The 12,409-nt window shown below is 39.9% G+C and overlaps 1 protein-coding gene across 5 annotated transcripts in view; it reads left to right on the top strand.

Moving 5' to 3' along the window:
• Nucleotides 1-12,409, top strand: part of LOC140211604 (retinal dehydrogenase 2-like) — a 79,425-nt gene that overhangs the window by 23,207 nt on the left and 43,809 nt on the right. For 3 of the 5 annotated variants that reach the window (XM_072281502.1, XM_072281504.1, XM_072281503.1), the window contains one exon: nucleotides 12,166-12,306. The exons of the other annotated variants lie outside the window; for them this stretch is intronic. In XM_072281502.1, the coding sequence (XP_072137603.1) occupies nucleotides 12,166-12,306 (141 nt within the window). The remainder of the gene's footprint in view (nucleotides 1-12,165; nucleotides 12,307-12,409) is intronic. 5 annotated transcript variants of the gene reach the window in all.

Raw genomic sequence — 12,409 nt, 5'->3', positions numbered from 1 at the left:
AGTGAAAGCGGAACAATTTCCCTCCATAGGATGTTGTGTGAACTGTTGAGTACTTCAATCCTTTTGTGTGTGTTACCTGGAGTAAAGGGTGATTTACAGTAGCCTGTTAGCCTGACAGCAGATCTTTCGGATGCAGCAGGAACGTGGAGCACTCGGGGAAACTTGCACAGTCATGGGGAGAATGTGGGAACGCTACGTCGATGTTATCTGAGGTCAGGATAGAGCCCCCAAGTCGTGAGGCGACATCACTAACTGCTGCACCTTCTTGGTGGTAGAGATCACAGGCGTGGGAGGGAATGCCAGAAAACCCTCTACAAGTAAATGCAAATACATTTTGGCAATTGTTTATACTGCAGCCATTTAGGAGGTTAGGAGAGAAACTGTTTATAATGTGTTAATGCAAAAGCAGATAGATTATGATTTAGTTACGTAGGGTACTGATGCGATCACAGCTGGAGTACTAGTCCAGTATGGGTCTTCTCTGGTAACGTAAAGACTTCAGCCAAGCACTCAACTGATCCAGAAGACTAATCCACATGGGATTCACAGAGGTTTCGCATATTGGATTCAAATTTGGCTTGACCAGGAGGGTGTTATTCGGGCTGGAGGTCTGTATCAAAAGGTGTCTCGGACCTCGTTTTTTGCGAGATGCGGGGGTGCTGGCTGAGCAGTAAGTTCGTAGATGACACAGAATTTGATAGGGTTGTGTGTAGCAAAGAAGACTGTTAATGGAAACTGCAAGGAATAGACCATTTGGAAATTTGGGCAGAGAAATAGTAGATGTACTGATGGATCTTGGACTAGTCGATAGGTCCCTGAAAGTGGAAACACAAGCAGGTAGGTTGGTAACTATTGACTTTAACAGTCAGTGCACTAAGTATAAAAGTCATGCAGCAGCGGTATAAAACTTTGGTTAGACCACTTTTAGAGTATAGTGTGAAGTTCTGTTGAGCACACTACAGGGAGGATGTATAGGCTTTGAAGAAGGTGTAAAAGTGGCTCATCAAGTTGGAGGCTACCCAGACGGAATATGAGGTGTGTGGCTGCTCCAACCTGAGAGTGGCCTCATCATAGCAATTGAGGAGGCCATGGACCAATATGTTGGAATGGGAATGGGGATTGGAATTAAAATGGTTGGCCGCAAAATCCTGCTTCATGCAGATAGAGCAAAGGTGCTCGACACTGGTCCCCCAATCTACGTTGTGTCTCCCCAATGTAGAGGAGGCTGAATTGAGATCACTGGATTCAGTAGATAATCCGAACAGGTTCTCAGGTGAAGTGTTACCTCACCTCGAAGGACTGTTTGGGGCCCTGAATGGAGGTGAGGGAGGAGGTGAATGAACGGGTTTAGCACTTCTTCCACTTGTATAGATAAGTGCCAGGATCAAGATTAGTGGGGAATAATGAATGGACAAGGAAATTACAGAGGGAGCGATCCCTATGGAAAGGGTAGAGAGGGGAGGTGAAGATGTCTTTGGTGTAGGATCCTGTTGAAAATGGTGGTAGTTGTGGAGAATGATGTGCTGGACTCGGAGGTTCATGGGTTTGTAGGTGAGGACAAGGGGAACTCTACCCTTGTAAAGGCAGCTGAAAGATGGGGTGAGAGTGGATGTTCAGGAAATGGAAGAGATTTAGATAAGGGCAGCATCAATGCTAGAATTTATTTTTCCATTAATAGTGAAGTCTATTTTCCCTGGTGGAAATGTCAAATTCTAAAGTGCACAGATTTGAGAAAAGACGGGTGAGTTCAATCATTTAAGACATGGAAGAGGTGGGAGTTTTTTTCTCAGAAGTTTTTGCATCTTTGGAATTCTCTTTCTCAAGGAGAGTGGCTGTTGTGCAAACATATTTAAGGTGGAGAGAGCAAGGGGGTGAAAGCGACTGGGGATAGGTTGGAGTGTGAAGCTGAATACACCATCAGTCCAAATGTGACCTTTTTGAATGGAACGGCAGGCCCAAGGGACCACTTGGCCTATTCCTGCTGCTACATTTATGTAGATTTAGATTGGGAAAGTTGTATTGTGGATGCAGCACCACACTGGCACAGCTTTTCTTTTGAGTAACCTACAATAAACAAAGGTGAAAATAAAATCTGTGGCTTTGTAGCCCCATAGTGGCTGCTTTGGTGTAGGAGGTGGAAAGGAGAAGAGTTGTATATTCTTCCATAAAGCAGAGGGCCACAGGGTCCTCCGAGAACACAGTGAAAGGAAAGAGCTCTGATGGTCAATTGCAGAAGTTAGACCTATGAAAAGGTAACTCAGATATCAATATTCCAGCGGAGTCCGTTTACTGTTCAAGTGATTCAGATGAGGACTTCAAGTGACAACCTGCAGAAAAAGACAGATGAACATGTATTATGAAATTCTTCCCATGGGTGTATAGATTTCCTCTGGGTGTTCCAACTTCCTTCCATAATCCAAAGTTGTACCCATTAGTAGGTTAATTGTTTATCATAAATTGTCCTGGGATTAGGCTAGTGTTAAATAGGTGGGTTGCTGGGCAGCTGGGCCGGAAAAGCCTGATTCACTCTGTAACTCTGAATAAATAAATAGAAAGAGACATGGATAGTCAGATAGATGACTTATGAATTGTCAGGCCTACCAGAAAGCTCACATACAATAAAGAAGTATGGGTAGTTCTTCCCCAGCTTTAACAGGGTAATGACCAGTAAATAGTGGCGACGTTAAAGCCCATACTTCCCAGTAAGCAAGTGGTGAGCACCCATTAACCTAGATATAGGGGATTAGGCCAGGTTCTTATTCCTTGTTCCATTCCGTGATCTGGATTTGAAGCATCGAGTGTGGCTGGCAGCGAGTCACTGACAACATTTAGGGATTTTTGTTTCATTTGCAAATATATGCACAGAAATCTCAAAGTTGCAGGAGTTTCAAAGGGTACTGACAGCAAATGGCAGTAGTTTTGCTGCCGCTAATTCACAACATTCAAACTATTAAACTTAGCAGTCAAGAAAATGAAAAAGCATGTTTTACGTATAACAATTGAGAAAGTAAGGAGGCATGGGATCCAAGGGGGCATTACTTTGTGGATCCAGAACTGGCTTGCCAACAGAAGGCAAAGAGTGGTTCTAGACGGGTCATATTCTGCATGGAGGTCGGTCACCAGTGGTGTGCCTCAGGGATCTGTTCTGGGACCCCTTCTCTTCGTGATTTTTATAAATGACCTGGATGAGGAAGTGGAGGGATGGGTTAGTAAGTTTGCTGATGACACAGAGGTGTTGTGGATAGTGTGGAGGGCTGTCAGAGGTTACAGTGGGACATTGATAGGATGCAAAACTGGGCTGAGAAGTGGCAGATGGAGTTCAACCTAGATAAGTGTGAAGTGGTTCATTTTGGTAGGTCAAATATGATAGCAGAATATAGTATTAATGGTACGTCTCTTGGCAGTGTGGAGGATCAGAGGGAACTTGGGGTCCGAGTCCATAGGATGCTCAAAGCAGCTGCGCAGGTTGACTCTGTGGTTAAGAAGGCATACGGTGTATTGACCTTCATCAATCGTGGAATTGAATTTAGGAGCCGAGAGGTAATGTTGCAGCTATATAGGACCCTGGTTAGACCCCACTTGGAGTACTGTGCTCAGTTCTGGTCGCCTCGCTACAGGAAGGATGTGGAAGCCATAAAAAGGGTGCAGAGGAGATTAACAAGGATGTTGCCTGGATTGGGGAGCATGCCTTATGAGGATAGGTTGAGTGAACTCGGCCTTTTCTCCTTGGAGCGATGGAGGATGAGAGGTGACCTGATAGAGGTATATAAGATGATGAGAGGCATTAATCATGTGGATAGTCAGAGGCTTTTTCCCAGGGCTGAAATGGTTGCCACAAGAGGACACAGGTTTAAGGTGCTGGGGTGGAGGTACAGAGGTAAGTTTTTTACTCAGAGAGTGGTGAGTGCGTGGAAAGGGCTGCCGGCAACGGTGGTGGAGGCGGATATGATAGGGCCTTTTAAGAGACATTTGGATAGGTACATGGAGCTTAGAAAAATAGAGGGCTATAGGTAAACCTAGTAATTTCTAATGTAGGGACATGTTCGGCACAACTTTGTGGGCCGAAGGGCCTGTATTGTGCTGTAGGTTTTCTATGTTTCTCTGTTTCTAATAGATACAGTTAAATTAATTTTAATACACTTTAAAAATCTCTAGATTCTATCTTCTATGAATTTTGGTTATTTAATCATATTGAAGACCATTTTTATATATAAAACTTATTTATACACTTTTATTGCAATGTTCTTTACCAAAGTTGGTAACATTTGATGTGTATTATATTGCTAGGTCATCTATTGTTTTTGGTTAATCACTGGAGCCACCAGATTGTTATCAGAAGATTGGGGATGCATTCTTGCTGCATTGCAATTATACCACAAAGCATGGAGATCATTGGAGGTCACACAAGAGTAGATCAAATAAAGTGCCAGCTGCCCCTGTGTGGTCTAGTGTCTGGTGGTTAATTGTAAAGCTACAGCAATAAATAGGATGAAGGGTCTTGGACCAAAACATTGACGACCTATTCATTTCCATAGATGCTGCCTGACCTGCTGAATTCCTCCAGCATTTTTTGTGTGTTGCTCTGAATTTCCATCATCTGCAGAATCTATTGTATTAAATAATAGGAGACTTCTGCTTCAATTAGAAAATTAGAAGGTGATTTATGAGGTGACCCAATAAAGTATCTGATTATTTTTAAAATGTAACTTTAAACTACAGTTATAGTATACTTATTGTAAGTTCAATACCTAGAATAAGACCCAGCTTCTGATTCCAGATGTCTGATTGCAAGTGTTTAATATTCCTGTCATTATGGTTCACTTAGTCACACTCTTGTCCATAATTCAGAAGACTCTGTTTGAAATGTAATCCAAAAGATTGGAATAAATATCTAGGCTGTCATTCCAGTGTAGTGCTGAGGGATTGCTCAGTACTATACTGATTTTGATGTGTTTTGCCTGAGAGATTAAACTAATGCTATATCTTCTCTGAGACATTGCAGAAGATTCTATGGCTCTACTTTAGACTGCAGGGGTGTTATAGATACCATGTAAGCAAGTATTTGTTCTTCAATCAACATCACAAAAACTATCTATACGTCATTACACTCCCGTTACTACAAAATGTCTTCAGCTTCCTACATTACACCAGAGCTACCCTTCTGAACTGCTTAATCAAATGTAAATTCTTCTTCTTCTTCATCTTCTTGAGCCATTAGTTCCCAGTTTAACGTAGGTCGCTGATGACCTCTTGTATCCACTGTCCAAAGTCAATGGTATGGCTGGAGTTCATCAATGCTTTTGTAATCCATTGTATCCACTATATAGTGTATTGGCCTGTACAGCTTCACCAGAACCTTGGTTGGCCAATCTTACCCAGTTCCACCTCTCACGATGGAGGTGTAGGGTTGGACTGAGAGACTATCAAATATAAATGGTGGCATCAAAAGCACTGTGGAAAGTAAGCCTTCTTTCCTTCTTGGTGGTAGGCAGGTTGCTGCAATGGGAAACTGACTCCAAACTCCTGCCGGAAACGTCAACTGTATTTTTTTCCATAGATGCTGCCTGACCTGCTGAGTTCCTCCAGCATTTTGTGTGTGTTGCTTGGATTTCCAGCATTTTGCAGACCTTATGTTGTTTCCTAACTACATTATAATCTTCCTTGTTAATGTGCTAAACAATACACTTGGCATTATTTAGCACACTTTATTATGTACACCTGTACTCCTGTTCAGTAATGCAATTCAGCCAGTCATATTACAGCAACTCAATGCAAAAAAAAAAAGAGCATGCAGGCTTGGATAAGAGGTAGAGTTGTTGTCCAGAGCAATCACCAGAATGGGGAAGAAATGTGATCGAGTGACTTTGACCATGGGGTGATTGTTGGTGCTAGACAGGTGATTTGAATATATTAGAAACTGCTGATCTCCTGTGATTTTCATCCACGAGTCTTTGGAGTTTGCAGAGAATGATGTGAAAAGGGAAAAAGAAAAAAAAAATCCAGTAAGCAGTAGCTCTGTGGAGAAAATGCCTTGTTAATGAGAGAGGTCAGAGGAGAATGGCCAGACTGTTGAAGCTGACAGGAAGGTGACAGTAACTCAAATATCCACACGTTACAACAGTGGTGTGCAGAAGAGCATCTCAAAATGCACAACATGTTGAACCTTGAAGTGGATGGGCTAAAGCAGCAGAAGACAACAAACCTACATTCAGTGGCCACTTATTACGTGCAGGAAGTAGCTAATAAAGTGGCCACTGAGTGTACAATAGTTATCACAGATGTCCTTGCCTCCTGTTTTATTTTTATAGTTGGGCATCTTGAATTCTTCAGTAACCAAGTATTGTGCTATATTTAGCCAGCCTCAATCACCCGCTTACTTACTTAAGCCCATCACCCCTACTGGGACAGAGGCCACTGACAGCAGCTTGCCAGGGTCTGCTGTCATTGGAGCTACTGTTGCCGTTTCTTTAGTGCTGGGTTTTTACAGGATATGGTTGCTAGACCTCCTCCCTTTGCAGCTTGGCTTGGAACTGTCATGGGCGGAGTTTCAATCAACCTCAAATGAGCTTTATTAATTAGGATTACTAAACCACAGTATTTGCATCTGACTGCATGAAATGATGATCCAAACAGCCACTTATTTGAAAGCTGGTTATAATTTGCAATCAATTTTATGCAGCTGTGCATATCTGTATCTGGCTAATGCCTTTCCAGCCCCCAGTGACCTGTCCTCCTCAGCCCTCTGGGCTAAACAATTCCAGAGGTTCACCACCCTCTATGACATTTAATACGCAGCACAATTTCAAATGATTGTCCCCAATATTGCAACTCTGTCCCATGTTGGTAGCCTCTTCAGTTAGATAAAACATATTGATAAAAGAGAATATTAGCATTCTTACTGTAGTTATCATCTTAGAGACATGGAATACAAAGACCACCAAATCACTTTCATGTTTTGTAACAGCATCATCCGAAAGTAACCCCAGAGAGCTTTGCTTGGGTAATATATATAACTATTACTTTTTAAGGAGCTTATTATCATATTAGTGATGAATCTATCAGCAAATAACATTTAATAACAATGATGTTTTCACAGTAATCAGTCAGAACTGAAGGCTACTACAATGGTCATCTTCATTAAAATGTATTCAATACATCTCAATTAAGATGGTCATTATAATGACCTTCAGTCCTGACTATTGTAGAGACTTCATTCCTTTTAAATACTATTCACTAATAGATTCATCATAAATATAATTGTAAGCTACCACTGAGACATGTAAGACTAAATAACTCAAATAGAATTGGGCAAAAGAGGAGGAAAACCATTAGGCAAACCAAGGGGAAAAATTGGGAAGGATTTAAAAATTTCATCATTAGTGTATTTCATTATTTCTAGGTGATAACTTAATTATCACCTACTCACACGTAGAGGACTACTCAAGTGTATCTAACCTATACAAAAGAGCAGAAATATCCAATCTTATCAGTTTGTACCTTTAGCTTTCTCACAGTCCTCTGTAAAGTAAAAGAAGGAATCTTAATTGATGTCATTGAGTAATACCTGAAAACCAATAATTTGTTCAACCATGCTCTGTTTCTGGCAGAACCTAATGATTCCGAGTCTCGTGCTGGCTTTGGTTGGACGGAGCCTTAATACCAGAGGATAGATGACAGTAACTGATTTTGATATTAGGGTTGCATTTGGAAATTATGTACTAAGGAACGTCATAAATCTGAATTCAGAAGGTAAAATTATCTATTTGGCATGGAGATCTTTAAAAGTGGCAGTGCATGTAGATAATAAAGTTAAGAAAGCATATAAGATACTGGCCTTAATTAGTTGGGACACGGAACACAAGAACAGGAAGGTTTTATAACTTAATAAATCGTTGGAGTACTGCATGCGTTTCTGGTCATCCAGAAGAAAGATAAGAGGACAGAGGAGATTCACTAGGCTCTTTCCTGTACCTGATGAATGATGGCGTGGAAGTCACAGCGATAGGAAAAAAATGCAGAATTGAACAATCACTGAGTCCTCATGAGTAACAAAAGTGGTCACTTTTGCTTATACACTTAGTGGCCACTTTATTGTGCACCATACCGTAGCGGTTAATGTGACATTATTACAGCTCAAGGCATCAAAGTTCAAAGTACAGTTCTGTCGTCCTCTACAAGAAGTTTGTATGTCTTTCCCGTGAGCATATGGGTTTCCTCCAGGGTCTCCGGTTTCCTCCCACAGTCCAAAGACGTACCAGTTAGTAGGTTAATTGGTCATTGTAAATTGTCCTATGAATAGGCTAGTGTTAAACAGCTGGTAGCTGGGTGATGCAACTCATTGGGTCGAAAGGGCCCCTTCTGTGCTGTATCACTAAGTAAAAATAAGTAGATTAAATAAAGTGGCCACTAGGTGAATGTTCATGGTCTTCTGCTGCTGTTGCCCACCTACTATAAGGTCTGACATGTTGTGCACTCAGAGAAGCTGTTCTGCACACCACTGTTGTAACGCATGATTATTTGAGTTACTGTTGCCTTCCTGTCAGCTTGAACCAAACTGTTCATTCTCCTCTGATCTCTCTCATTAACGAAGTGTTTTCACCCACAGAACTGCTGCTCACTGATTTTTTTTTTGCACCATTCTCTATAAACTCTAGAGACTGTTGTGCATGAAAATTCCAGGAGATCAGCATTTTCTGAGATACTTAAACCACCTTGTCTGGCACCAACAATCATTCCATGGTCAAAGTCACTTCGATCATATTTCCGCCCCCCATCCTGATGTTTGGTCTGAACACCAGCTGAACCTCTTGGCCATGACTACATACTTTTACACATTGAATTGCTGCCACATGATTGGTTAGTTAAATATTTGCATTAAAGAGCAGATGTAGAGGTATATCTAATAAAGTGACTTCTGAAGTGTATGGTTAGTTGGACCAGCCATGTGACTATGAAAATAACACAGAATTGGATACTTTGTGAAAAGTTACTTGTCTCTTTCAAAACTCTTCAATGGTGTACAAGTTTCAAGGTTCTAAATTAGAGTACAATTACAACAGTATTCAACAAGCACAACATATCCAAAATGGTGTTCTATCAATAGAGCAAATATCAATTTATTCACTGGCATATCTTTCAATACTTGTCACCACTACCTCTAAAAAGGGCATAAAATAATGCAATCATAATTATTGTCAATTACTTTTGAATTGTAAACTTCCCTAAAGTGCACATGTTCATTATTGCTAAGTCAAGTCTTGAAAGTTCCCCGCCTGAGAGCACCATGGAAGCGCCATTTGCAGGTGTTGGCTGGACCAAGAAGATGGGATTGGGAGAAACAGTTGGCACTCCAATGCAAATTTAGGTTCTGAAAGCCTGACTGTCCAGCTTTTGCCTCTGCCTATCAATCCTGAATGATAGTACAGTCAAAATTAAATACATTCTCTGCCGTCATCAGACAGAGTTAGATGCAGAGTTTGGTGGCTTTCTTACTGTAACATCTTACGTCTTTTGTAAACCATAGTGCTTTTGCAATTCAATGCATTTATTGTTGTAGTTTCTGAATGCAAGTGTTGATTTTTTTTTAAATCAGCAATTAGAGAATGTGATTGGGTGATCATCCAAGTGGCTTAAATCATTTCCCCTGCTTCGTTACCAGAAGCTTGTGGTAGTAACCATCCAGCAAAAAAGGCCAAAATTGTAAAGGGCAACGAGGAGACCAAATATCATTAAAATAATCCAAAAAAAACAATTTTTTATAAGTAAATTGAACTTCGTTCCTCAAACACACAAAGAATTGCACAAAGGAAACATGGCCTTTACTGCTTTTGTTAGTTTACTGAAATTTGTTCTGATTTCTAAAGACAAAATTGTAAAAATGAAATTTCGAGTATAATGGTTTGTGCAAATTAAATTATTCTTTTTAAAAGGGAGAATTCTGTTTTTCTAAATATAAAGGTATTGATTCAAGATTACATTACCTTCACACTGATTTTCTCTGACCATGAAGGAATTAGGTTAAATCCAATTACCGTCGTCAATCTGCTAAGGAAACTGTTGCTACAGGTGTTGCATCTTGCCAACTTTCCTAAAGTAGAAAGTTTCTCCTCCCACCCCCAACATTCTTTCCCCATTCCTCATCATGTACACTGCATGACAATTATATGAACACACAGAACGTTACAAATAGGAAATATTGGAAATCGATAGCTGATCGGTTTGCTTTAAATTAAACTTTTCCAGCTTTTGAATCTTAAATCATAGTGAGGAATTTCAACCCTGTTTACCTTTGAAATGTCCTAATCTTAAGTTGAGATCTAAGTAGATTATTTTACTTTTATAGCCTGGTGGTAAACCCTGTTAATAATGTTTTAGTTATGGTTTTATTTGGAGTATGCCCTTCCAGACTTTCAATCCATGCCACACCTGCAGCCCCAGACAAATCCGATTACTTACCGACCAGTGCTGGAGTCTCTGTATATCCCCCCTGAGCTGTAATAGCATCATGCTAACTGCTACGCTACCGTGGTGCCCCAAGTTAAGTTAATAAGATATGAGTGATGATATCAAGGCTGGCATTTTTATCCACCTTATTTTCTCCAAGAAGGTGACCGTGAACCTTTTAAATTGACTATATTGGTATTTGTTGAATTCAAGTCATTTCATTGTATTAATTGCAATATGTTGATGTGAAACGGAAGTCAAAAACCAGGCAAGGATAATAGACATCTTTCTTTAAAGAGCATTAGTGAACTAGTTATTTTCCTATGCTCAAGATCTAATTGACTTGTGATACAGATCAGCCAAAATCTGATTGAACAGTAAACTAAGTATGATTTTTAGGAAGGTCAGCCTACAGTTCATTTTCTGTTCTTAAACTATAGTCTAATAGCTTCCAAACTTAAGTTCACTTCCTGTAAGTACTTAATTATAGTACAAAAATTCAAACACTTGTTATTTTAAGTACTGTATGTGTAGTTCCAAAGTATAATACTGAATGTAGCCTCATTTCCTTGCAGCTTTCGAATGTGGATGGTTACAGAGATTATTGCAAACTATAATCACAGTAGTTTCTTTCAACACATACTCTTCTGGTTGCTGCTTAAATAAGTCCCTTTTCTTACCACTTGTTAAACCACATGCATGCACGCGCACACACACACACACACACACATACATTTCAGCTATACCAACAACCACACTCAGAGCGTATCATGAATGGAGTCATAGCCTCAAATATGCATTTGATCTTTTACTTTCATTAGCAAATCTTCCCTGCTTACTTTAGGTTTAGCTACAGCTGCATTTTAATTTAAGATGGGATATGTTAAAATAGGTGAAATCTCATTAATTAAAAAGACTGGGCAAAGTGTAACAAGGCTACATTGAATGGCTAGTGATGAGAGTGACACGCTAGTCACTGTGGTAAGATATTGCCTCATAAATTGAAGATGGATAGCCCGAAGAGTCAATGGTGTTATAACAAAAAATCCTACATCAAACATCTGTAAATTGAGGAATCATTGCATGGGACATTGATTCTGCCATAGCTGCAGTATCACTCTGAATCTGCTCTTCTTGCCTGCTGTATCAAAGGAATAGATGGTCAATAATCACCTACAAAAATGGATGCTAAAGTTCTGGCTTTATTTCCTTTAAACAATATCAGCTTTAATTTTTTTTCCATTTTTCAAATCCTTATTTTAATGTGCCTTTTGACTTGTCAAAATGCTTACACTATGAAGTACAAAGATGGAAGGTTGGGTGAGAATGATGAATTGTGCACTTATATGGCCATTATTTCAAGCGTTGAAGTTAGCTATTTACTACTCAACAGGTCAGGCAGCATCTGAGGAAAGAGAAGCAGAGTTAATGTTTCAAACCTCAGTTGACACTGTTCTAATGAAAGGCCATGGACCTTAAATATTAACCTTGTTCTTTTGGCCAAAGGCCCGCTGAATAATTCCAACAAATTCTGTTTTTATTTCAGATTACCAGCATCTGCATTTTTTTTTGCTTCTCGAAAATGCTTTTTATTATTAAATGTTTTTATTTTAAAAACTGCATTATAAGTTATTAAAATGCTTAAACAGTGCTTTTCCTACACTGTTCAACTGTCATAAAATCTCAGAGTAACAGCTTAGGTTATGAATTGTTTCCCTTAAGGTGGAAGTTGATAAGGCTGTAAAGGCAGCCAGAGATGCCTTTCAGATTGGATCAGTGTGGCGCAGGATGGACGCTTCTCAAAGAGGAAGGCTCTTAAATAAACTTGCTGATCTAATGGAACGAGATCGTGTTGTACTGAGTGTAAGTTTTGATATTACACTTCCACATTTGTACACATGAAGATTCCAGAATTATTTTATTGACTCACCATTGTACAGATGTCACACATAACAAATAGCCAGAG

This window comes from Mobula birostris, chromosome 17 (genome assembly GCF_030028105.1).
Source record: "Mobula birostris isolate sMobBir1 chromosome 17, sMobBir1.hap1, whole genome shotgun sequence".
In the NCBI taxonomy this organism is placed as follows: Eukaryota; Metazoa; Chordata; class Chondrichthyes; order Myliobatiformes; family Myliobatidae; genus Mobula; species Mobula birostris.
The sequence above is the reverse complement of the archived record's forward strand: the minus strand, read 5'-3'. Positions and strand labels throughout refer to the sequence as shown.